Source organism: Pezoporus occidentalis, unplaced genomic scaffold (assembly GCF_034315485.1).
Source record: "Pezoporus occidentalis ecotype Australia unplaced genomic scaffold, CSIRO_AGI_Poc_V1 ctg35, whole genome shotgun sequence".
Taxonomy (NCBI): Eukaryota; Metazoa; Chordata; class Aves; order Psittaciformes; family Psittacidae; genus Pezoporus; species Pezoporus occidentalis.
In genome coordinates, this window is record NW_026915483.1 from 130,411 (window position 1) to 158,398 (window position 27,988).

At 40.6% G+C, this 27,988-nt stretch overlaps 1 protein-coding gene across 1 annotated transcript in view; it reads left to right on the forward strand.

Moving 5' to 3' along the window:
• The window catches only part of CFAP20DC (CFAP20 domain containing), an 80,405-nt gene that overhangs the window by 30,010 nt on the left and 22,407 nt on the right, over positions 1–27,988 (forward strand). Inside the window, 8 exon segments of the mRNA XM_062630189.1 lie at positions 6,733–6,831; positions 6,834–6,893; positions 10,499–10,635; positions 10,700–10,811; positions 10,984–11,181; positions 15,716–16,047; positions 20,628–21,041; positions 27,743–27,946. Of these exon segments, the coding sequence (XP_062486173.1) occupies positions 6,733–6,831; positions 6,834–6,893; positions 10,499–10,635; positions 10,700–10,811; positions 10,984–11,181; positions 15,716–16,047; positions 20,628–21,041; positions 27,743–27,946 (1,556 nt within the window).

The following is a 27,988-nucleotide window of genomic DNA, read 5'->3' on the forward strand; positions in this document are numbered from 1 at the left end:
AAAGGCATCCAGTCTCTGAGGGAATCGGCCATCGTAGAGATGATCTATCACATCAAGCCGAATAACGGGGATACACCTATAGATCCAGATGAAGTTGAATGTACACGACCCATGTGGCGAAAACTTACACGGAATGCACCGTCATCATATGCCCATTCATTGGCAACAGTAACCTGGAATGACATAGTACCACTAACAGTGGATGAAATGGTTCATAAACTCCGAGAGTTCGAAGACAATCTCACCCCTTCCATCATCTCAGCTGTGAAAAAACTGTCCCAGGACATCGAACAATTGAAGGACAATCTATCTGATTTATCCGGCTCCTCACGTGTACCAACACACGTCTCAGCTATTAACAAAAGGCGTCCTATTGTTCAAGAGAGGAGATACAGGAGGTATACGCCACGGGGTACCCTATGGTTTTACCTGCTGGATCACGGAGAAGACATGACAAAGTGGGATGGAAAACCTACTTCAGCTTTGGAGGAACGAGTGAGTGAACTGAAGAGGGGAGCAAGGGCCAAGACTGATCGTCCCATGAGAGCTACGGCTTCAGTCTCTGGTGATCAGTTTCCCAGATGGAGTGGAAGAGCTGATTTTACTCCAGCTCCTGTGATAAAGAAGAATAATCCCTTTCAACACGACTTAAGTGTCCAATGCTGTGACGACCATTAGAGGGGCCCTGCCTCCAGCCAGGTGGAGGTAGGGGACAATCGGATTTACTGGACTGTGTGGATCAGATGGCCTGGCACATCAGTCCCACAGAAGTATAAGGCTCTAGTAGATACCGGTGCACAGTGTACCCTGATGCCATCAAGCTGTCAAGGGGTGGAACCCATCTATATTTCTGGAGTAACAGGAGGATCCCAAGAGTTGACTGTGCTGGAGGCTGAAATCAGCCTGACTGGGAGGGAATGGCAAAAGCACCCTATTGTGACTGGTCCAGAGGCTCCATGCATTCTCGGCATAGACTACCTCAAGAGAGGGTACTTCAAAGACCCAAAAGGGTACCGGTGGGCTTTTGGTATTGCTGCTTTGGAGACTGAGGAAATTGAGCAGCTGTCCACCTTGCCTGGTCTCTCAGAAGATCCCTCTGCTGTGGGGTTGCTGAAAGTTGAAGAACAACAAGTGCCAATTGCGACCACAACAGTGCACCGGCGGCAATATCGCACCAACCGAGACTCCCTGATTCCCATCCATCAGCTGATCCGTAGACTGGAGAGTCAGGGGGTGATCAGCAGGACCCGCTCACCCTTCAATAGCCCCATATGGCCAGTGCGAAAGTCTAATGGAGAATGGAGACTAACAGTAGACTATCGTGGCCTGAATGAAGTCACACCACCATTGAGTGCTGCCGTACCGGACATGCTAGAACTTCAGTATGAACTAGAGTCAAAGGCAGCCAAGTGGTATGCCACGATTGATATTGCCAATGCATTTTTCTCAATCCCTTTGGCAGCAGAGTGCAGGCCACAGTTTGCTTTTACTTGGAGGGGTGTCCAGTTCACTTGGAACCGACTGCCCCAGGGGTGGAAACACAGCCCTACCATCTGCCATGGACTGATCCAGACTGCACTGGAACAGGGGCAAGCTCCAGAACACCTGCAATACATTGATGACATTATTGTGTGGGGCGATACAGCGGAAGAAGTCTTTGAGAAAGGGAGGAAAATAATCCAAATCCTGCTGAAAGCCGGTTTTGCCATAAAACGGAGTAAGGTCAAGGGACCTGCACAGGAGATTCAATTTTTGGGAATAAAATGGCAAGATGGACGTAGACAGATCCCCACAGATGTGATCAACAAGATAACAGCAATGTCTCCGCCAACTAATAAGAAAGAAACGCAAGCTTTCTTGGGTGCAGTGGGGTTCTGGAGAATGCACATCCCAAATTACAGTTCGATTGTAAGCCCTCTCTATCATGTGACCCGGAAGAAGAATGATTTTAAATGGGGCCCTGAGCAGCAACAAGCCTTTGAGCAAATTAAACGCGAGATAGTTCATGCAGTAGCCCTTGGACCAGTCCGGACCGGACCAGATGTAAAAAATGTACTGTACACTGCAGCTGGGGAGAACGGTCCTACCGTTCTCCCCAGCTTCTGGCAGAAAGCTCCAGGGGAGACTCGAGGTCGACCCCTCGGCTTTTGGAGTCGGGGATATAAAGGATCTGAGGCCAGCTATACCCCAACTGAGAAAGAAATACTGGCAGCCTATGAAGGGGTTCGAGCTGCTTCGGAAGTGATTGGCACTGAAGCACAGCTCCTTCTGGCACCCCGGCTGCCCGTGCTGGGCTGGATGTTCAAAGGCAGGGTCTCCTCTACACATCATGCAACCGATGCTACATGGAGTAAATGGGCTGCACTAATTACACAACGAACTCGAATAGGAAATCCCAGTCGTCCAGGCATTCTAGAAGTCATCATGGACTGGCCAGAGGGCAAAGATTTCGGAATGTCACCAGAGGAGGAGGTGATGCGCGCTGAAGAGGCCCCACCATATAATAAACTGTCAGAAAGTGAAAAGCAGTATGCCTTGTTTACTGATGGCTCTTGCCGTATTGTGGGAAAACATCGGAGATGGAAGGCAGCTGTATGGAGTCCTGGACGACAAGTTGCAGAAACTGCTGACGGAGAGGGTGAATCGAGTCAGTTTGCCGAGGTGAAAGCCATCCAGCTGGCCCTGGACATTGCTGAACGAGAAAAGTGGCCAGTACTTTATCTCTATACTGACTCATGGATGGTGGCAAATGCCCTGTGGGGGTGGTTGAAGCAGTGGAAGCAGAGCAACTGGCAACGCAGAGGTAAACCCATCTGGGCTGCTGCACTGTGGAAAGATATTGCTGCCAGGGTGCAGAACCTGGTGGTGAAGGTACGTCATGTAGATGCCCATGTACCCAAGAGTCGGGCCACTGAGGAACACCAGAACAACCAACAAGTGGATAAAGCGGCTAAGATTGAAGTGGCTCAGATGGACTTAGATTGGCAACGTAAAGGTGAATTATTTTTGGCCCGGTGGGCCCATGACACTTCAGGCCATCAGGGCAGAGATGCAACATATAGATGGGCCCGTGACCGAGGGGTGGACTTAACAATGGACACTATTGCCCAGGTTATTCATGAGTGTGAAACATGTGCTGCAATTAAACAAGCCAAGCGGTTAAAGCCTCTTTGGTATGGAGGACGATGGTTGAAGTATAAATATGGGGAGGCCTGGCAGATTGACTATATCACACTGCCACCAACCCGCCAAGGCAAGCGCCATGTGCTTACCATGGTGGAAGCAACCACCGGGTGGCTGGAAACATACGCCGTGCCCCATGCCACTGCCCGGAACACCATCCTGGGCCTTGAGAAACAAATTTTGTGGCGACACGGCACCCCAGAGAGAATTGAGTCAGACAATGGGACTCATTTCCGGAATAACCTTATAGATATTTGGGCCAAAGAGCATGGCATTGAGTGGGTATATCACATCCCCTACCATGCACCAGCCTCTGGGAAAATCGAACGGTACAATGGACTGTTAAAAACTACACTGAGAGCGATGGGCGGGGGAACTTTCAAGCATTGGGATACACACTTACCAAAGGCCACCTGGTTGGTCAACACCAGAGGATCTGCCAACAGGGCTGGCCCAGCCCAGTCAGAACTGTTACATATTGTAGAGGGGGACAAAGTTCCCGTGGTGCATATGAAGAATTTGCTGGGAAAGACAGTCTGGGTTATTCCTGCTTCAGGTAAAGGCAAACCCACTCGTGGGATTGCTTTTGCTCAGGGACCTGGATATACTTGGTGGGTAATGCGGGAAGATGGGGAAGTCCGATGTATACCTCAAGGGGATTTGATTTTAGGGGAAAACAGCCAGTGAACTCAATTGTATGCTGTTGCCTGCTGTGTAATGCTTTTATAGCCCATCAACTAGATGTCTCCAGGTCACCAGCGACTGGCCCTGACTTCCCTCCAGCCATCATCCCAACAGAGAATGAACTTTGAACATCATGGACCGAATGGACTCGGCAGCATTATAGGGATTAGTCCATGCACTAAGAAAATGATTTTTCCTCTTGGTCTGTATGTATATGGATGTATATATGTGGGAGAGCGATGGTGTATTGAAAAATGTGGGATCTGAGCACGACGTGAATGGTATGGAATAAGGGGTGGATAATGTCCTGGGTTCCGCAGTAGCAGTCATGTTTTTCCTTTGTGTTAACTGGTACAGTGCTGTGTTTTGACTTCCAGTTTGAGAACAGTGTTGGTGAAGCCGATGTTCTCGGTTGTTGCTAAGTGATGTTTACCCTGACCAAGGACTCTGTGAGGCTCATGCTCTGCCAGGGAGGAGGGGAGGCTGTGAGGAAGCAGAGACGGGGCGCCTGACCCGGGCTAGCCGGGGAGGTATTCCATACCACAGCACGTCATGCCCGGGGTGAGGGGTAACTGGGAGTGACCCGGAAGGAGAGGGGTTTCCGGGTGGAGCTCGTTTCTCTTGGCCGGTGGTATCGTATTCTCTTCCCTTGTTATTTTCCCTTATCATTGTTGTAGCTGATAGTAGCGGTGGTGATTTGTTGCTGGACTGTTTTTATCTCAAAACCACGACAGCGTGCTGGGTTGTAGCCAGCAGTGGAGCTAAAGGTTCTTCTTGGTGGCAAATGCAGAGGCAACCCAGTCTTGTCCTTGATTATGGTAGGAGGTATTTGGCCAACCTCAGTCCTTGCACCTTGTCAATGCAGGGTTCCACCTGCCTCATCCAGTAACAAGTCGCTACTATGGCAAAACATACACAGATTTACGTTAGCAGCGTAACTACTACAGGGTGCACCAGTGTGATGAAGATGCTGGTGGCAGTGGGGGACCAGACAAAGAAAATTTCCCACCAGTGGGGTTCTCCCACCCTCTTAACAGTACCATCGTGTTAGAATCCTTCTGGCTTCTGCCTTAGCATTTTCTAGCAGCTGCAGTAAATTTGCATACTCTGACATCTCTTTTACAAGTGACAAATCCATATGGTACAAGGAGTAGTTTCTTATTAGCAACTGGCTAGTAAATACAGGTGATTTATACACAAAATCAAAGCCTCTAATCATAGCTACGTTGCAAGCACACATATTCAAGTCATTACTTTTCAGTTGCGCCCAAGTGATGTTTTGCAAATCATCCCTTTTTCTCTTCCTCTGTCTCATTCTGCTCAGGGTCTTCAAGGTCAGCTCCTGCAGCTGAGGCATTGGGTTCTTCAACTTGTCTGTCCAGCTCATGGTATGGCTTGACAAACTTTGCAGGCGGCCACCACGGACCTGTAGGTAGGAGGACACAAACATACCTCTCCCCCAGGTTATCAGTTCCACTGGCCCTTTCCATTTCTGTGGGCCCAAAGGATCACAATACCACAGTCGTCTTTAAGCCACGAGGATTTACACCCATGGCAAATGAGAATTGAGCTGTTGACTGACAGTCAGGGCAAGACCTGACAAAATCTGCTTTGCTTGAGAAGAAAACAGGTTAAACTGTCTCCTTAAAGCAGAAGCATTCTGATGGAAAAAAAAAAAAGGAATGTGAAGCAGCTGCAGAAGTAAACTCTGAAGTGTTAACAGTCAGGGAGTCAGCTATGTCATTACCCACACTTAAAGGGCTAGGCAGGTTGGAATGTGACCTAATATGACCAATAAAACAGAATAATTAATGCAGCAGCCAATACAGAAGCCCTACGAACCTCTGCTCTGACATCCTGACACATCCCAACAAACTCAGCAGTGTCTGTAAATTTTCCTCTGACTGGGGCTAGCACAGCCCTGCAGTCCTCACCAGCACCCTCATATACTAGCCAAAATAAAAGTGTATGAGCAGCCCTGTGGCCATTAATCTGCATTGTCAGTAGGTCTTTAAAAGAAACATAAGGTTCCTGAGACCACGCAGCTAGCACCCATGAAAGTAGTCTCCCCCCGATCCAAACGCTCGCCTCCAGGCCTGAACAGCCACACGGCGGCCTGCTGGAACACCAGAGGGTTTAGATCTGAGCTGTGAAGCCAAACAGAAACCACATAAGTCACAGTGACTGTCTTCAGTCACTATAAATTCCGTTCTATATACAATCACTCCTCAGGCTGTTTCCCAGCCCAACCTTGCACCCATGCACAAAAACACTCTCTGGCCTGCTCAAGACTCAGGTGCACTATCAGCAGTTCTTCTTTAATTATCTGCATAGCAGGACACAGGATGGCTAGCAGTTTTTTCTGTCTCCTCCTTTCCTACTTTTCCCTTATTGTGAGCCGCTTTGTCCAAGCCCAGCCCTAGTAGATCCCCTAATTGGCTTAACTTTTCAAACACCTGTTCAATGGGGTTTCCTTGTTCTGATAGTAGGATGGGTATAAGATATGCCTTCCATGCTGGTGGACATAGCTCTAAAAGTGTGTTCCATGGTCTGGGAATTAAGGGCTGTTGCATATAAAGCTTGGGCGATCCCACTAAGATGGCTAGTTTCATGCCCTCTGCTTTAAGTAATTGGCAGGCTGGCCACAGAGTGGTCCAACCCCTTGGGTTTCACCATGGACCATTATCTTTTGTTACTGATACACATCTGTCTTAAAAGTGAAAACTGCAACAAAATTTTCAAATTGGTGTAATCTATTAAATAGTTATAACCGTATGAACTGAAACATGTGGAACCTAACAAATAACTTAAGTCGAATTTAATTCTCTTGTGTCATCTGAGTGAAGTTCATGTGTTTGATTCTAGCTATGTGTGGTGCTCCAGTTACGCCATGTGAGCCCACAGATGTTGTTCCTCCAACCTGCCGGCTAAATAAAGATGTGCCGCAAGTTACACAATTGCTGACCCTAAAATTCACAAGTCGGAAATAAAATGCAGGACACATCCAGTAAGACTGCAAGAAACAGGTATTCTGTTGTACTAAAATATGGTGTTTCACGAGACAGACTCAAGTTGATGAGGAGATTCGAATTCCCCTTTATTGCAACCAAGCCCTTTTTATGCCCCTGTTTGTTACTTTCCCAACTTGCACATACATACAGTGTTCAGTCTTATTGGCCCCTCTCCAGGTAAATAGTCCAATCACAATGCTCTCCCAACCCCCACATGGTCAGCTGAGACTGTAGCTTTTTTTGACCTTCGCTGGCCTTCAATGCCCCAACTCATCACTGCAGGGCTTGTCAGTCACCAAGGCCTCAGAGCTCATTCTCAAACTTTTTCATGCAAATCTTAGTGCCTTCACTCCCCACATTAAAATACTGTGACTATGATCTATACTGTATGTGTACAAATAGTGTGGGGTTTCCAGTGCCTTACAAACTATGGCAACCCTAGCATAGGTGTACTAACATGAGCACAGACACATCTGTCCTATAGTTTGAGATCTGTGGGCAGCCCGAACGCTTCTAATAAGTTCAAAAAATCCCATTTTGAAAAAAATACTGTTGAAAAAATCCTATCTTTTTCATCATTTCATTGATTAGAATTCTAAATATATCAAAAATACCATTTCCTCACTCCCAGGATATTACTTTTTTTTGTAGATAAGTTATTCTGTAGATCCATTTGCAACAGTAAATATCCCAAATATGTGCAAGGACTTCTTAAAAAAGTGAGTTATAATGGATTTTAAAATGAGAATATTTTGTATGCACCATTGATGTGCTTCATGGAGAACTAATAATTTTGCCCCTTTCAAAATACTGAATTGATATTTTCAGCTTAAACTTGAGAAGTACATAAACAACTCACTGCTAGAGCTTAGAAAAATACACAGGTGAACTCTCTCTTTATAGGCACCCTCTTTCTTCTGTACTTTTGTTACGTTACTGTTGGCTTCTGTACAAAACACAAGGCTAAGCCTTTAATTTGGCCCATAGAATAATTGCAATGTCTTACTAAAGTTTTTAATGTACCATCTTTTATGAGTCACAGATTGATCATACAAGGCACTAGAACATCTTTAGAGAAGGAGGTAAGTCTGAAGTAGCTTAGAAGTGGTTCTGAACAAGCAAATTCATTTCGGAATCCACTTCCAATACATCTTAGTCGGTGTAGGCAATGTTAGAAGTGGTGCTGCACGTGAGGAAGACACATTTGTATTCCACTGTGCTCAGTATTTTCTTGGTTTTGAGGGTTCTCATCTTCAGTGTTTGAATTCAGTAAATAATAATTTCCACCATTTCTGTTAAAATGCTCTGGAAATACATGTGCAAAGTATTGACCAAAGGAATAACATAAATTACAGGGAACAGTAACTACTGGTGAAGTTTAACACTATAAAAGACAAGACTGTCACAGACAACAATAGTATTTAAGGTGTAGCATCTCATGAAACTCTAAAGAAAAAATAAACTTTGAAAAAGTATTTTTTGAGAACACCCTGGATAATATGAAAAGTTTAAGAAAATGTTTTAAACTCCATTTCTTCTGCTTTTACCGCAATATGGAAAAAAACAGCAGCATCATAAAGATTTTATCATCCCCACTAAGCTACTGTGCTGATGCTGGTTTAAGTTATTAACTTTATGTACTTCATATGTCTGTCTTTATGTACTTCATTAGTAAAGGCATTACAGCAGCTGAAATTAATAGGGGATTTAAATTTTTGCATAAAGTAAGACCCTTATACGTTTACTTATATAAATTACATTCAGCTTTTTTTAACATGTCCCATTTTTGTAATACTACTGGGGAAATAATATTTTTAGAGTATTATTGTCCTACAAGCAGTAAAGCCAAAGTTCCTTTGTGAATTTTGATTCTAAATTTGCTTTTGAAATAGCAGAAGAAACTCTGGAATTCAGTTTCTCAGTGTCTCTGTTCAAAAATCAATGCTTCTTGTCTGAATTGTCAAAATAGAAGGGACTGTACAACTTAAATGGGTACAATAGTGTGAATGATAGATCTAAACAGAATAATGAATGTCCATTTAAAAAACAGCTCAGGTTTTATTGTCCAGACTAGGAAGATCTATAGCTTTTAGGTATATGTAGTAAAATAATCAACAATAACATCTTTGGCCTGTATGAGAGGAAATGCCTTCAGTTTAATCTTTATTTCTAATCCAATTTTAAGAACATAGCATGTTCTTCCAGACATGTTTTTCAAATTGCTGAAGTTGGCCTTTTTGAAAATGGAAGCTTTGTTATATTTAAGTAATTTTTAATTGGGAAATGTTCTTTTTATCTACTAAACTTTGTTTCTTTGATAATCAAAAGCCTGAATTATTTTTAGTATCATCAACTTTTAATGACATATTATTTCATTATGCCATCAACACTCTGTTATGGCTAGATGTAGATTATTAATTGCAGTCAGTTAATGTGTTCATAAAGAGAGATTTTCATGCAAATCAGCTTTTATAAGTGGAGGTAACAACATTCCAAGGTAGTCAGCAAATTAAATGAATTGATGTTAAGCCAATCCTAGTGAAACAGCAGCTGTTAGCTGCAACCAAATGTCACATCAGGAAAAAGGGGAGAAGGTAATGGGAGAAAGTGGCTTCTTTTGTGCTTATTAGTACAGTAAATTATGTTATTTGGTGGCTAATGTATGATACCTTTCTTATGACACTGAAAATAAAGCTGATCTTGAAAGAAGATTAAATAAGTGTATGAGAAATTCTTAGCAGAATCAACAAAAAGTTTTGTTTCTACTCATTGCTTTGTGGAGGTGTCAGATCTCTAAAGTGAGATAGCAATTTAACACTGAAGTTATAGCAAGAAAAAATCTTCAGACATTATAAATTAATGTGAGGTTACCCTTTTTATCAGCTCTGGAAAGGAGAATTCACTGACAATCTTGGTAGTATTAAAAAATAGGAAACTAGATATTAGATGAAGTTCCACATCACGTGATAAAAGGAATGTGTAATCCTTTCCGTGTTCTTCCTTCTTTTGGAGCATTCACTTGTGTTCCATGTTTACTTCATGTTTGTTGTCCTGAGTGGTTGGAGTTTTCTGTGCTTGAAACTAATTATCAAAATGCACCTGTGTGTTAAACAGTAAAGGAAAAGTGAAAAGTGTAGAAGGTTTTAACAGGAATAGAGTATGTTTGCAATATTAGAGATCAGCCCTGATAACAGAGTAGATTCAGTGATTTCATAAAGCAAGCAACATGTAAATAGTTCTCATCTGAGCTGTGAGTGATATCTTGACAGTCTTGCTTAAGTTTTCCTGTTTTTAAGTTTTCCTGTTATTTATTTATTCTGTTATGTATTAATCAGAGTTGGCTTTTCTTCCTGTCAGAAATGACGGTTTAATTAGTTCTAAAGAAATAATGCAGATAATTTTGTTATAAATAACCCCATTTTAGAGAAAGCTTGTATGTTGAAACATGTCTATAAAATGTGCATTTGCTATTCCTGAATATTTCTAGGGATTGTGCTATAAGGGAGCGTAACTTTTATAGATATTTTGTATTCATAATTATTTCTCTCAGTTGATTTGAAGAAATGAATATTCATTCTCTCTAAGTAGTGCAATTCTTATAGAACTATTATTTTTCTTAGGTAGCTCAATTAATTGAGGACATCGCAATATACGCACAGGTAAAACCCAGGATGTATCATATATTGCATTTGGATCAAAGATCCTTGGGCCACCTCTATCTTCAAACAGAGGAGTTAGTACAAGGGTATCTGGAGAGGTAAGGAGGCTTAAATTACAACAGAACTGCTGACAAGCAGAGTCACACTAAAGGTTTTTTTAAGAGCTGTGGGATTATGTCCAGAGCATTGTGTTTGGTTGTGGACCTCCAGAATAAGAGATACTGTAACATCCAGTGGAGGGCAAGTGAAACTCTTGATCATTTTGCAGACTTCTGCAAGCCTTTTCTTGTAACTGCTGTGGTTTGCCTTTCTTCTATGCCTAGTGTTAAATTTTTACTTCCTTGTGACTGTCGTATTCCTGCTGCCCTACAAGATTCGCGTTTGGAAGATGTTTGTATCCCAAGATAAATCTGTGTATGCTGTTTCTTCGTGCCTCAAGTAAGAAGTAAGAAAAGCACACAATACGCATGTTCACAGGTATTTGGGTTGTATTTCAGACCCTGCAATTCAGACTCAGGATAACTCTGAGAGTGGAAGAGTAGATTTTCAGCTTGACTCATCACAGGGACCATCAGCAGACAAGAACAGTCATAGGAGATTATCTTTAAAAGATGCATCCAAAACCACGTGGAAGATAACCAGTGGTATGGTGCTCATATTATGTTATTTTATATTAAAGTTGTGTGTGGTGTGGAGGACTGACTGACTGACATAAATTTCAGAGCACCCAGAAGCAGTTAATAGAAAATATAAATGTATGTGTTGTGGAGGATTGTGGAAATAAAACACCTTGCAAGAGAATTGATTTTAAGCATTGATAAAGATTTGCAGGATTAGGCAGAGTGCCAGGGCAGTGGATGAATAAAAAAAGAAAAATTTCATGCTCTCTTGATTAAAGTGAAAGAACTAAAAATAATTTATTCTTTAAATCCCTATTAAATTTAACACTAAAGACTCAAACATCACATGTGTGAGAACTTTTACTTGTCCCAGATAAGAGTTTAGGATATTAATTATGGTGTCTATGTAATATCAGGGGGATTTGGTTTTGTTTTTAAAGTTCAGTGGTGAAATTACTTTTTTTTCCCCACAGAAGGCCACATCAGTTTATGGTGTATTTCCCTTTCACACCTATCTGCCAAAAGGTGTGGGTTTTTTTTGTCATGCAGTGTCAACTTGCTTTGTATATGCCTGGAAAGTACATAATGTGGCAAAAATAATCCTTAATTCTATGAAAAAGTAGTGTTACTTTCTATTGAAAGGTGTAGCCATCATTAACCAAAGAAATTTTCATTCATATTGTGGGTTATTTCCATTTTGTTTAATCATTGGGATTTTTGAAAGCATTGTATACTGGGACAATGACAGTAATCCATACTTGCTGTTAGGGGTTTTTTGTTATTTTACTGCATGCGTTTATGAGAATGAAAGCTGTTGTAACCCCATAAACCCCAGGATTGATGTTCTAGTCAGGAAACTCCCAACAACTGATCTTGCCTCATAGTCAACAAGTCACAAGCTTTGTTCAGTGGTGATGACTTAGCCAAAAGCATAGCTCTGCCACTTAGAATCATAGAACAAACTTGGTTGGAAAAGACCTTTAAGATCATCAAGTCCAACTTCTGATAAAGTGCTAATGCACATACACCTATGACAAGTCAGTGGCACAAAACCACATTCCCCAAGCAAAATCAAGCCTCTGTGGTCTCTGGCTCCCCACCTCTACTGTGGTCAAAACAAGTTCTGTCAACAAGAAGTGTGAGTAAATATTGATACAAATATCATGGGGATAGTGGAGCTTTCATAAGTGATTACCTTAGAGGTTAGTCACTGCTAACCTCTGATTAAGGTTCTGATTACCTTAGAGGTTAGTCCCTGCTATTCATGATAGTATCTTTTAGATATATTATAGACCTCAGTTCAGCATGTCTTCTGTAGCAGGTGTGCAGTACCTTTACCAAGGTAAATTGTTTTAAAGCAAGGGATAAAATGAGTGTTGTTTATAGTTTGTCAGTCTTATTTAGGTAAGACTGAAACATTCATTAAAATGTTCGGCTGTATTAGAAGCTTTAGCATAAGTCTCACTATGTAGAAGAACTAGTTAGATGTTTAGGTGATAATTCTTGCATCTATCTTGTTTGTTGCAGTGTTGTGATTACAGAGTAGTTCGCATATTTTGCTAAAGTACTCTAAATCGTTCATTAAAATTGATACGGAAACACTGAGTTAAAAAGAAAATCCAGTAAGTGCAGTTTGTGGTAGAGAGATAATAGGATTTGATTTGGTCCAAAACTTCCCCTGTCTTTCACTTGAAGTCTGTCAACAGAATGCCACACTGACTACAGGTTGCAGAAATTGCTGAACTTCATAGCATAAAATGCCATCTTAAAGCCTTACAGACTTTTCTGTCTTCCCCTGCATAATACTTGCATTTAACTTTCCACTAACACAACCATGTATGAGTCTTGGAAACATCTCTGGAAGCAAGTGCTCTTTACAGACATTAGATTAAACAACCTGAATACTCAGGCTAAATATTATGCAGACACTAAAACTTTTAAAGTGCTTCTTTATATTTCTGAAGTGCTTTACATCTGAGTAAAGACATTATTTTTAATCACAATGGGAAGTGATGTGTATGAAGTTTTTGGATGTCTGGGGCAGAACCAGTAGAAGGAGGCAGGAGTTTAAGTGTCTTAACTGCTTCCTATTCTCTGAACACTTGACAAAAACTGTTACTTTAGATTTTTTCTTTCATATTTTGATACTTTGTTCAAAACTGGCTTAAAATCTCAAACCCCAAGTGGTTTGACACCTTTTCTTTTGCTTCAGAATTCATTACAAAATTTTATCTCTAATGACCTCTGCAAATTAAACAGCAACAACTGCATTAGAAGGCATTCTAAAATGAGAATAGAAAGGTGAAGCAGTTGGGGAAGCTGGTTGTTATTAGGTCAGTAGGCCATAATAAATATGAAGCCATTTCTCCCTACTCATTCACTGTCCTTTGTGCATAAGAATTAGCAGGTTCTCATGAAGTGCTTGTGTATAACCATAGAGGGCTCTTTACAGTGGTCTGAACTATTAGTGCGTATTTGAAAACTGCAAATACAGCATGATACATGTCAAACCTAATTTCATGATGGGCGAAAAGGCCTTCTGAATACTAAAGGAGTATATGTTACACATCTTGGTCTTCTTCAAGCCACTGCCATTGAAACCTGGTAAAATGTGTCTAGATTAAGCTGAAAGGGTGGGTGCCAGATTGTTCAGAAGATCACAGAGTGCTAAGATAGGAAAAATATTTTAGCAAAGTAAATTTTGAAGATATTTTTTGTTTTGAAGAATGCAGCAAGGTGAAAATTTTTATATAGTTGTCTTGGGGAAAAAAAATAAAGAGTTTAAACCACTGTAGATTTAGCATCCAAAACATAATTCCAGTTTGCTGACTAAGCATCTTGAGTGATCAAAGACAGGACAATTCTGCTCTACTATCCTCCTTTGAAAAACTTGTAGCTGTTGATCAGAAGAGAAGGTCATTTGGCTTATACAAATGAAAGTTGGTTCTTAAAAGTTTTGAATGTCTTAAAAGCACTAATGTCTTTGAGGCTCTTGAAAAGACTAGACCAACACATACCTAAAATAAATTACATTACTTACATATTTGTATTTCATGTCTTTATTAAAAGCAAGGTGACATTTCTATATACTTGCAAAATAGACCTTTTTCTGTACAGTAGACAACGATCTACTAGATTGTTTTTAAGCAGCATGATTATCTAAAATAAAAAGAATTTACTTGAAAAAGCTTGGGGCTTATGCCTATAGATGGTCTTCATCTACACACTGAAGTCTCTTCTGGAACATGTAGGTGTAAGCCATCCATGTGTCAGGTCCCCACTTTTCACTGATTCCTAGTACAAGCTGCTGTTTAGAATATTGGAGTTTGGCAGCTTTACTAGCTATCTTTAGTAAACTGGGAAAATCACAGCAACTCAGTGAGAAAACAACTGTTTCTCCTAGCATCTCCCTCATCAAATCCCTCATAAAAAAAATGAGATGTCATCAAATGAAGTCTCAGCCTTCATTTATGGTGGCTGAGACTTTCTTTTTTATCTCTCAAAGCAGCTCAATCTGCCTGAAAGTGATAATTCTCTCTAACAAAACTAAAAAGACTAGAATTCCATAACAAACTTACTGTCTTCTGTGACAGCAAGGATTTTATTAGTGCAGTGCTATTTCATTATTATGGTCTTAGTAATTTTTTATTGAGGCTTTTTTAATACGGTTGATGGTAAATTTGTTTTATGGAGCCAGAAAGTTTCAAGATCTAGTGAATAATCCACACCACACTACTTTGAATGAAGATAAGGGAGTATTGCATACTTGAGCAATTCTCCTTTTCTCAGATGCTGTTTGAAATTGGTTTTAATAAATCAAATTGACATTTTTTTCTATACAATCATTCCAAACAGTAAAATGTAAGTTAACAGTAAGAGTACAGAAATGGCCTTTTCATGTTTATCTGGAGCACTCAATCTTTAAATGCCTTTCTGTAGCTTATTGTTGGTTTAAAATTGGCAGTTTAGTACTGCCTGTATTCAGGGAAACTTGGTGAAACAGAGATCTTGACTCACTTTTCATGTCATACTATTTTTCATCAGAGCTATAGTTTGAAATTGAGATTTAAACCATAGGTTCTGGACATAAAGTGTAGAATTTCTGTAAGAAAGAAGCATCAGTTTGTAATATCAACTTTCCACCAACTATGTGTGTTTTCTTTTTTAAATGTCAACCACAAAAAAGTCTAAAGAAGATCAATAGCCAAATTTAATAAAATTATGTTTTCCTAGAATGGAATTCAATTGAACAGCTTCAAATCTTAACAGTTAAATAGTTTCAGATTTGTACATTGCAGGTTTGCACGTCATCTATCAGAGCCTGTGGATTTCTTGAACTGTGATCTGGAAATGTTCTGATTTAACCTTGCCTCACCTGGAAAGCAGCCTGATCTTTTTCATTGCATCCTCCTCACACTTCCAGCTGTATAAATCTGATAAGCAGAATGTTTCTGTATTAGAAAAATTTCTTTTGCTGTACAACTTCCAAAGAAAATGAGTGATCAGGGTAATGTGAAACTTACATATTTGGCATTAAAATAAGCATTTTACGTTTCAGATGAATGGGTATTTCCAAAAAGTCTCACTGAGAGTGTTCAATTGGATAGGAGCGAGCAGTTTGTAGCTGATGAAGATTCAGCCTGCTGTAATGTAACCTTGCCAAAGAATGCCTCAGTTGAACATCACAGCAATGAAACAGGTGATCACCAAGTGAATAATAAAGAGACTTTCACATTTTCATCAAGACCTCGATCTGCTCCTCATGGGAATTCTCCAGATACATCACCAGGATGTGGCATTTTCCATTTGGATTTGAGGCAAGATAGTAACGGAGTACATGGGAAAACCCAGATTGAAGATAATATTCAAGGAGCTGACAGCAGTGAAGAGGTAGGCTACTTTGTACATGTAATTATTGATAAAGTAGTCTTCATTGTAAAACTCCTAAGATGAGATTCTGTCTTTAGGCAATACAGGGGATAAATCATCTTTTTCCCTGTATATCTCCAGGTAGATTTGTCTTTGTCAGGGTGCTTTGCCTAACTGGATAGAGCTGTGAAAATCATAAAATGGTTTGGGTTGGGAGGGACCATAAAGCTCATCTACCTCCAGCCCCTCACCACAAGCAGGGTCACCTTCCACTAGATCAGGTTGCTCAAAGCCCCCTCCAACCTGACCTTGAATGCTGTAAGGAATGGGGCAGCCAAAGCTTGGTGGGGCAACTTGTTCCCTCTGTAACATGTAGACAAAAGAAACCTAAACCTGTCAGCCCTTGTGCCAACAGAGATGTGAGTATCGTGCATGTTTACAGCAAAAAAGATTTTAGGAAAACCTGCATCACAGATTTGAGCAAGATGTAAGTCTGTTAGGGTTGAGCAAGAGTGGGGAAAATAAGGCTTTCATGTGCCTTTTAAAACTGCAAGCTGTGACTCTTTTGCCCACCACTATTGTCAAAAGTGAGTTAAGAAATTTCAGCTTTTTAATATCAGTTGATGATTGGTATTTCTACTTTATGTCCTGTCTGAGCTGTGTCAGCATCACCAACTTCAGTTCTTTTGCAGTGTGGCAATCATTCAGCAATAAATTTAATGAAAGAAAAGAAATACTTCTTTATCAAATGTATCAGCTGTTTCTATATAGAAATTCACCAAGCTGTCAATGCACTCAATAGTTGTTTTGTGTCATGGTAACTACTAAAACAGTTTCTAACTTTTATGAACATTCTATTTCATTTTGAATTATAAAATCTGTTCTTTAGCATTCTGCTCTGTTGCATATAGCTGAGAAATAAAATGCAGCCGAGTTTCATAACAGCAAGATGGACTGAACTGCTTTATGTTCTGCATCTCTGAGAACCCAAAATGCTGATGTTAATTATGAGAAACACAAATTTTCTCTTCTTCTGTAGTTGTGGGACATTTACTATTATCTAGGGCAGTGTATTATTTATTAACTTAAACCCATAAGACTTTATCTCAAGCAAAGTTCTAGAATTTCAGAATTAAATCAGTTTTAGCTAACCTGGTAGTTCACAGCTACAGGATGGGCAGACAAGAGATTTGGAGCAGCCCTGCGGAGAAGGACTTGAGGGGTATTGGTGCATGAGAAAATGAACAGGAGCCGGCAGTGTGCCCTCGCACCCAGAAAGCCAACCGTATCCTGGGCTGCCTCAAAAGGAGCGTGACCAGCAGGTCGAAGGAGGTGATCCTGCCCCCTGCTCTGCTCTTGTGAGACCTCACTTGGAGTATTGTGTGCAGTTCTGGTGTCCTCAACATAAAAAGGATGTGGAACTGTTGGAACAAGTCCAGAGGAGGCCACGAGGATGATCAGGGGACTGGAGCACCTCCTGTATGAAGACAGGCTGAGAAAGTTGGGACTGTTCAGCCTGGAGAAGAGAAGGCTGCGTGGAGACCTCATAGCAGCCTGCCAGGATCTGAAGGGGGCCTCTAAGGATGCTGGGGAGGGACTCTTCATTAGGGACTGTAGTGATAGGACAAGGGGTAGTGGGTTAAAACTTAAACAGGGGAAGTTTAGATGGGATAAAATGAAGAAGTGTTTTACTGTAAGGGTGGGGAGGCACTGGGATGGGTTGCCCAGGGAAGCTGTGAATGCTCCATCCCTGGCAGTGTTCAAGGCCAGGTTGGACAGAATCTTGGCTGACATGGTTTAGTGTGAGGTGCCCCTGCCCATGGCAGGGAGGTTGGAACTAGATGATCTTAAGGTCCTTTCCAACCCTAACTATTCTATGATTCTATGAGCAGTACTATATGAGATACCATTCTAAAAATGTAGAACCGTTTTGATTTCAAAGAATTCTTTTATTAAATTTGTAGAAAGTATTATCTACAAAAGTATTTACTTAATTGTAATACATAAGAGACAAGTTGAATTTCAGGATGAATTTCAAATAAATAAGTATTTATTCTCTTTATGTTGCATATACTATGAACCATAAAATGCACAGAATATCTGTGCTAGAACTATACAGTTTTTGTAACTTCAGGCTTTTGGGGTGGGAATGTTTCATTCTGCAAACTGAAAACAGCATTTCTAAATTACCCTTACTGGTTTCTAATTAGTAACTGAAATAGTCCAATGCTGTTATTCAGTTATCAGAGTCAAATAATCAGTTTAAGATAAAAATTGCTACTTCTCCTGGAACCATTCATCATCAAGTGACTTATCTTGTGATTCTAGGCGTGCATGTGCTTTCATCTCGAATTTCTGTCAGGGACTATGTACAGGTAAACTTGCCATGGCAGCATTTATGGTTTCTGCCCAACCCAGAGCAACCCCGAGAACTCTTTATTAGACTGTGACTGTGGCAGGTGTGACCATATGTCACATAGTGCTATCAAAAATGTGTTCTACGTGTAACTGCCAAGTTCATCAGAGAAGCCTTCAATGAAGAAACTGAGAATTTTTCTGTCCTTCTACAGTTCAAAGAATGAAGAAGTAAGATAATGTGCCCTTACAAAGGCTGATAGATGACTTCACTCTGATACCTCGGGATTAAAGCTTGGTGTACACAAGGGCTGTATCCATCTAGGTGGCCCTCTAGAGTCATCAGAATGATTTTAAAATTACAACACAGCAAAAGCAGTCAGTTTTATGTATCCAGAACTGCCATCTGCATCTTTCAAGGAATACATCACATCAATGGAAGTGCTTGTTCCTCAGGAAAATGAGTCTCATCTTCAGTTTACATATGCTGTGCTACAGTTAATCAAGCAAACTTTATTGATGTTTCTGGCACCATGTCATGATTTAGTATTTAACAAATTATTCAAGAGCCTAAATAAGTATGAACTAGTGGAAGAGACATGGAAAGGCTGGAGGAATTTAAGCTTTAGATAAATCAGAGTTGTCCATTTATCTCTAATGTGTGTGTGAAAAAAAATACAGGGCTTTCTTTAGTAGTATTGCATCCTCAGTTAACCTAAGTTAATGTGGGTTTCCAGCACAGATTTTAAGATAACTTATGGCAAATAAAAATCCATGGAAAAGAGGGAAATATAGATTGCTGTTTCAAGGCAATTACTAAGTGAGGGACTAAAACTTCCAAAACATTTATCATTAATAAAATTGATGGATTATTTTCTTGAATGTGCATTTTATTCTGTGTAATCCAGTCTTGGACTCACTGAAATCAGTACCTTGAATATAAATACTTGGATCACTTTCATGAGCAGTAGGACTGCACCTTGGCTGTGGGAGGCATAATGAAGATGGTATTTCAATGTCTTAATTGAATCTTGTAATACATACGTACTGTCTTGCATCCACTGTGGTGGCATATGGCAGATGACCAGCATGATGAAATTGAGATGAGGCCTCTCTTTCTTTCATTCGTTAGGGTTGGAAAGGATAAGAATCATCTGAGCAAATGCAGGGATGTGTTATCACCCAAGGCCTTTATTTTTCTTTCACAATGTGTTTGAAAGTCTTCTTATATTATTGTTGAGTTTTGTGGTGTGAGTCCTATCATCATCTCTATTCTGGTGTATTTTGCAGAGACATTGTTTCAAGCATGAATTTAAGGTTAACAAAGTAATCTCCAAAACTCTTAAATGATATTCAAATGGCCCTTGCTGAACTTGATACAGTTCCATGTCTTTTTTTATGTTGAGGACACCAGAACTGCACACAATACTCCAGGTGAGGTCTCACAAGAGCAGAGTAGAGGAGCAGGATCACCTTCGACCTGCTGGTCATGCTCCTTTTATGCAGTTGAAGATACGGTTGGCTTGCTTCATGTTCATGAAAATAGCACCCCCAATATTAATAATTCAGTGAAAAGACCTGAGCACATGCTGGATGTGTTTCCCCATTATTTTTATTTCCATATGTTTGGTCTTGAAGTTTATTGTTGAGATGTGGTGTGAGTGAACATCATACTCTTGATTCATGGCATATTTTGCAGAGACATTGTTTTAAGCATGAATATAAGGTTAAATTGATCCCCAAAACTCTTTAATGGTACTCAAATGATGCTGAATGTGATATTCCAGTATTGTCACTGGTGAGTGATGTGATCTCAGCATGAGTTATTCCTTCTACGTTTAAGTTGAAGATGTGATATGAAAATATGGAATATTAATAATTCAGTGAAAAGACATAAGTGTGGAGTTTTTGCTTTAGGTTTACAGTTGTAATAAATTTTATTGAAATGATGATCGTAGTGTAACACTCAGGTTTGGGAGGTTACCAGCATTCTAAATTTGGGCTGACATTTTGAAAAGTGCCATCTTGTCTCCCTCTCCTTCTCTTTCTGCTTTTGATTACTTTATGTAAGATGTTTGTGCTGTACTCAGTGTAGTTGCCAGGAAGAGCAGCTGGTTTTCAGAATCCTTACAGACTGAGAATTAAGCAGCAGAGATTAAAGAGCCATTTTCAAATGTTAAGGTTATGTAAAACTGCACTGTGTGATGATGAGAGGGAATCATTCTTGCTTTGTTTCCTAAAATTAGGATGACAACAGTGAATTTATCCAGAGAACAGAGAACCTTGAGATCAGCCACAGCAGGCCTGGAACACCTGATTCAGCAGTTTTTAAAGACAGCCCGTTAAAGAGGATGTCATGGAGAAATGACTCCTGGAAGAATAAGGGACACAGCAAACATGACCTCAAAGAGACTATCTTATCAAAACCACAGAGTTCCACTGTGAGCAAAACAGATTCTGTTAGCTCTCAGAAAAGCTTAAAGCCTACTCTTTCTCTGTCTCCAACCGGAAGTAAATCGGCATTCTTTAAAGAATTTCCAAATGGATCTGAGAAAAATGAAAGCTATGAAAGAGTTTCTGATCAATTAAAAAGATCTGTCAGTAAAAAATCTCTGAAGAAGATCTCAAGAGAAAATTCGTGTCTGACAACACAGAGTTTTGTAAGTGATTCGTACTTTGAAATTGAGTTACTAGATTGTATAGAAAGCTATATTAGATAAACTCATTTTCACCAACTGAGAAATAATACGTGTTTCATCCAGATACATTCTGGTTTCATCATAACAGTATTTACTGAGCTCAGTCTATTCAAAGTTGATTTTGTAGTTTTTTGAGGCACACAAAATAGTACTCCAAATAGAAATCACAGAGGTTTACAGATAAAAAGAAGTGTCATTGAGCAGCTCACATTTTGGAAATATGTCAGTTTTGGTGTGAAAGATTACAAAGGAAAATCAACAGACTTTGAATTGATAGATTAATGGGGGACCATAGAAAAAGTGTTAATGTAGATCACAGAATAGTTAGGGTCTCCAGCCCCCTTGCCATATGCTAAAGCAGCCTGTTCATGGCCAAAAATAATAAATACAACCAGTGCAAGCTGCCGGTAGTTTGAGCCACTTCTGGCCAGCAGTAAGGCTGTGTCACTGTAGAGCCACTGACAAGGAGTGTAAATTCCCAGACTGGTTTGTGGGTACTAAACCCCCTGCCATGGGAATTGTTGCAGCCCTGGAAAATAATAAATTTTGTGTTGTGTTTGTTCCTGAATTTTTACATTCATCAAAGTGTTGGTTTATTCCTGGATTTTTTTTTTTTTTTTTCTTCATGGAGTCTCCTTATGGAAACATGCAGTAATTCAAAGAACAAGTACGAAGCTAATTCTTCTCTTTTCAGCTTATAATGAAGTATTTTGAATCAGGAACTGGAGCTTAAGAATCAAGTATATTCTGTAAATCACAAATGAAATAGTATGTTTATGTTCCATGGTTTTGGATAGAATTCTTTTGGGCTTAGAATTAGTGCAGATTTGTATTTTATAACATGTGACCTCTTCTATAAATGTGTTAGGAGTAGATCAGATTTATTCCTGAGCATCTGAGTGAAACAGGCCACACTTCCTCCTCAGGCTTCAGGAATCTTCTTTTTTCAGACATCAGCTAATACCCTGTGAGACCAAAGATGTATGTAGCTGGCATCTTCTGTCCAGCAGCACTCAGTTGCTGAGGGTTAGGAAAAGAAAAAACAAACAGCAAGGAGAGAGCAAGCACCCAGTGCTACCTCCCCAACATGCCCTGCAGGCTGCCTTCCAGCAGCCCCATAGCTAAGCAATTCCTTCAGTGAAAAGCATTGTCTTTGTGGTGTGTAACTGGTGGAATTTTTTTCCATAGATGTGTGTAGCTGCTTTTTGTAGCTGTATGGCCTTTGGCTGTGAAAGTGGATTTCAGAGTTTTAACTACTGTGTGTGGGGAAAAAAATACTTATCTCCTTTTATTTGTTTAGAATGCACTGGCTCACTCCTGGTGCTTTCTCATTCTTGTCTTTGTTACAAGAAACAATGAATAATCTTTTTTAATTACTGTTCTTACCTGTGCCACTTATTATTTGATGGCTGTGTATCCTATACCCCTGCAACTGTCTCTTCTACAAGTCAAGGAGTTTTAGGGTATTTAGTCCCAGGATTGCTGTTCTTTAAACCTTTTTGTCATTTTACCCAAGAATGTTCAATCTTGCAACTGCATGATCATTGATGTAAGAGTGGGTTTTGGATAGTAATATCTTGAAATGGATACCACTGCTGGGACCACAAGAATAAATGCCTCATCCCTGGCAGTGTTAAAGGCCAGGCTGGATGGGGCTTGGAGCAACCTGCTGTAGTGGAAGGTGTCCCTGCCTGTGTCAGCGGTTGGAACTGGATGAGCTTTAAGGTCCCTTCCAACACAAACCATTGTAAGAGTATCTTCTTTGTGGCTCTTTGAAACAGTTACACATGTTCTTGGGAAAATTTAATTAATTTTTATTAAGAATGTTGTTAATTTTAAGATTTATACAATAAGCTGTTTGAATGTGTCTTCTGACCTCATACATATGCCAAGTGGTTTTGCTGGAGCACTTCTGCAGGAAGAAACTAGTATTCTAGGACCTGTATGTTTCAGGAAAAGAAGTGCTGACATATACTAACTACAGTGAGAGAACACTGGAGACTTTTTTTGTTGGCTGTGGGCATGTAATAATTTTATTTCCATTTTGAAACAGTGCTCATTGTTTTAAGAATGATGTATGAAAGGATGGTTTTGTATGAGAGGGTACTGGAGTTTACGGAGAAGTAGACTTTTCTAATCTGCTTATATGGAGGACTGCTAAAGAAAAAAAATGCTTAACCAAGTCTTCCTGGAGTCAATTTGCTAACTACTTAATACACTTTAAGGACTTGGTTGCTTGCAATGTTTTATTCATGTTTTAATAGAGTTCTCTATTATTAATTTCAAATATTTTCAATTAAGGAAGAAGTGCAGCCCTCTGGGTAATATTGCAAGCATGCAGATAGCTGGCAATTAAAGTTTTCTGCACATGTAACTACACTCACACAATCCTGAGTAAATTGTTTGAACCTAGAAGAATGCAAATGTCATTATATATAAAAAAAACTTTCCAAAATGTTTTGTCAATCTAGTGACAGTGTTAAGCATTTAATAAAAATACTTTATCAGAAGGGGAGGATATGCAGAAAGAGAAGATAAGCTTTTAATTACTAAATGAAATATTAATTTTAGGCAAATTTACGAGTATTGCAAAATTAATTCTTACATCAGAAGTTTCTCCTAAATTACAGAGTGAACTTAACTTCAAATTCTATTTTCAAATGTTCTCTTTGAAAATTGCCTGAGACAATACAAGATCTGTGAGGAGGCTGTTCTGTAGTGGGCATCTCAAGCTACAAAATAAGTAGTCCAAACTATTTCTCCTTTCTTACAAAGAGTTTATTGTACGCAATGTTTAGCACAGAAAACTGATATGACATCTGTTCTCCTTTCTGAATGTGGTGTTTCTAGAGTGAGACCGTAACATGTAAAGAAAGCAGGATGGCAACTTGAAATAAGCTTGGGGAGGGAGGAACAAATGTTTTGAATTGTTTTGTAGAACTTCATAGAATAGTTAGGGTTGGAAAGGACCTTAGGGTTATTTAGTTCCAACCCCCTTGCCATGGGAGGCATCTTTCTTCATAGCTGTAAAAGAAAAGAGAAGCAGGCTTGGGCAATGTGTTTTTTTTAATTGAAATGAGAAGGAGAAAAAATGTTATTTCAATGCTTAGTGATTTTATTTTGCATAGCACTGGCTCATGCTGCCATTTTAATGCTGCATGCCAGTTGCTTCATATATGAGGGAAGAAAGATATGCTGAAGCTTCTCTTATAATAATCAAATAAATGCAGGGGGCACCTATATAAGAAAATAAATAGGACTTCAGCATCTTAAGTAAGATCAATAAAAGCTATAGCAGCTGTAGATCTGGTAGAATACTAATACAACAAAGCAGTCTTTCCAGTGTAACATAGCAAGCTTCATATGAGGTGAACAAATAATGAATAGTAACTGAGCTAATAACGAACAGTAACTGAGCTAATAACTTACATTCAGTAAGGGTCTAGGCAAAACATCCTGTATTATTTTAGAATAAAAATGGTAGTAATAATGTATTCAGGAATGAAGCCTGGACCTCAAAAGCCACAGATACAAAAGGGGTGGCAGCTGTGCTGACAGCTTCTGTCATCACCTTACACCTTGTACAAAGTGGCAGACTACATATATGGGTGCCAAAAAATAGCCTCTGAGTTCTTGAGGGTTTTTTTGCTAGTGAAAGTGAGCACTTTGTGTGTGAAATACTAAGCCATGTATGTAAAAATCTAGGATATATGCATGCCTTATTGTACTGGTTCCCTAAAATAAGAAGAATCAGTGTCCAGTGTCTTAACATCTTCTGTGGGCCATATACATCATACCTCTGTGGAGCTGAATCATAGAATCATAGAAACATAGAATCGTTAGGGTTTGAAAGGACCTTAAGATCATCTAGTTACAACCCCCCTGGTGTGGGCAGGGACACCTTATGCTAAATCATATCACCCAAGGCCTCTTCCAACTTGGTCTTGAACACTGCCAGGGATGGAGCATTCACAACCTCCCTGGGCAACCCATTCCAGTGCCTCACCACCCTAACAGGAAAGAATTTCCTTCTTATATCCAATCTAAACTTCCCCTGTTTAAGTCTTTAATGAAGAGTCCCTCCCCAGCATCCCTATAGGTCCCCTTCTGATATTGGAAGGCTGCTATAAGGTCTCCACGCAGCCTTCTCTTCTCCAGGCTGAACAGCCCCAACTTCCTCAGCCTGTCTTCTACGGCAGGTGCTCCAGTCCCCTGATCATCCTTGTGGCCCTTCTCTGGACTTGTTCCAACAGTTCCATGTCCTTTTTATGTTGAGGACACCAGAACTGCACACAATACCCCAGGTGAGGTCTCACAAGAGCAGAGTAGAGGGGCAGGATCACCTCCTTCGACCTGCTGGTCACGCTCCTTTTGATGCAGCCCACGATACGGTTGGCTTTCTGGGCTGCAAGCGCATGCTGCCGGATCATGTTCATTTTCTCATGGACCAGCACTCCCAAGTCCTTCTCCGCAGGGCTGCTCTGAATCTCTTCTCTGCCCAACCTGTAGCTGTGCCTGGGATTGCTCCGACCCAGGTGTAGGACCTTGCACTTGTTGTCATGGTTAAACTTCATGAGGTTGGCATCAGCCCACCTCACAAGCGTGTCATGGTCCCTCTGGATGGCATTCCTTCCCTCCAGGGTATCAACCAAACCACACAGCTTGGTGTCATCGGCAAACTTGCTGAGGGCGCACTCAATCCCACTGTCCATGTCACTGACAAAGATGTTAAACAAGACCGGTCCCAACACCGATCCCTGAGGGACGCCACTCGTTACTGGTCTCCAGCCGGACATTGAGCCATCAACCACAACTCTGTGCGTGCGGCCATCCAGCCAGTTCTTTATCCACCGAGTGGTCCATCCATCAAATTGATGTCTCTCCAATTTAGAGACAAGGATGTCGTGTGGGACAGTGTTGAACACTTTGCACAAGTCAAGGTAGATGACATCAACTGCTCTACCCTTGTCCATTAATTCTGTAGCTCCATCATAGAAGGCCACCAAATTGGTCAGGCAGGATTTCCCCTTAGTGAAGCCATGCTGGCTGTCACCAAGCACCTTGTTGTTTTTCATGTGCCTTAGCATGCCTTCCAGGACAATCTGCTCCAAGATTTTGCCAGGCACAGAGGTGAGACTGACTGGTCTGTAATTCCCCGGGTCATCCGTTTTCCCCTTCTTGAAAATGGGGTTATATTTCCCTTTTTCCAGTCATCGGGAACTTCACCTGACTGCCATGATTTCTCAAATATGATGGCCAGCGGCTTCGCAACTTCATTTGCCAGCTCCTTCAGGACCCGTGGATGGACCTCATCAGGTCCCATGGACTTGTGCACATTCAGATTTTTAAGATGGTCTTGAACCAGTTCCTCTCCTACAGTGGGCACAAGGTCTTCATTCTCACAGTCCCTGCATCTGCCTTCCAAGACTTGGAATTGAGCCTGTATAATATCTTATTAATCACTCACACATATCCGTGAGTGTTTTGAAAAACAAATGTCCTGTTTGTGTGGTACCGTAATGTCATGGTTTAAACCAAGCCACGCAGCTCACTCACTCACTCCCCTCTTTCTTGCCCTCCCCCCACTCCCAGAGGGATGGGGAGGAGAATCAAAAGAATGCAACTCCCATGGGTTGAGATAAGAACAGTCCAGTAACTAAGGTATAACACAAATCACTGCTGCTACCACCAATGATAATAATGATAAAGGAAATCACAAGGGAAGAGAATACAACACCTCACCACCATCCGACCGATAACTCACCACCCCAGCCCGACCGAGCACCGACCCGTACCAAGTCCAACCCCACAGTCCACTAGCCCTTCTGGGTAACTCTCAGTTACAGCCTCGGCATGATGTGCTGTGGTATGGAATACTTCTTTGGTCAGTTCGGGTCAGGTGTCCTGTCTCTGCTTCCTCCCGGCTTCCCCTCCTCCCTGGCAGAGCATGAGGCTCAGAAAGTCCTTGGCCAGTCTAAACATTTGAGCAGCAACTAAAACCATCGGTGTTATCAGCGCTGTTCCCAGGCCAAAAGTAAAAAACGTCGCACTGCACCAGCTACTAAGAAGGAGAAAAATGACTGCTACTGCTGAACCCAGGACACATAACCTGAAGGTATTAAATGTTGCTGTACTGTTTATTTTAAAGTAATTTATTTTAGTTTATACACTAGCAAGTTACCAAAATAACTTTTAAAATTTAGTGCTGACATGTGTTGCTTTCCAGAGAAATTTTATGTTGTACTTGACAAGTAACTAAATGTTATGTTGCTGGTGTTTATGGTGCTATGATAACTGTGTGATCGGGTTTATTTCAAGATTTGCATTTGATGCTTAAGCATAGCTGCTGGGTTTTTGAACTTCTGAAATCCTGCTTTTATCTTCTGTTTGTAATTGCAGTAGAACAGCAACTTCACCAAACACCCAGGATCCAGACTGTAGTCCATAACAGTGTTTGTGTTCTTCCTTCTGTAATTACATCTGAATATGTTTGATATTCGTAGCTGAGCAGGAATCTGTTAACTAATCTTTTCTAGTAAACATGTTTTAGTGTTGTAGCTTCTAGAAGATTCCCCACGAGATTCTCCAGTGTATTTCTTTCATTCCCATATTCTGTTCAGTGAGCCTGTCTATATTGTTGACTACTCCATTTTATTTCACAGGAGTATGACTGGGAAAACTACCAGTCAAATAGACTCAGTTCATCTGAACTACAGATGCTGGCTAGCATGAAGAGACAGCAAAGTGAAGAATCAGGGGATACTGGGATCTCCCATGGGCTGAGTGCATCACAGATGAATAACTGCAATGTTAGCCTAAGTACAAGCAGTGAAGATACAGCATCCTGGAACTCTTGTTTCCCACCTGTAAGTCTAACGCCACAGTATTTTCTCTATAGTTTCTGTCAA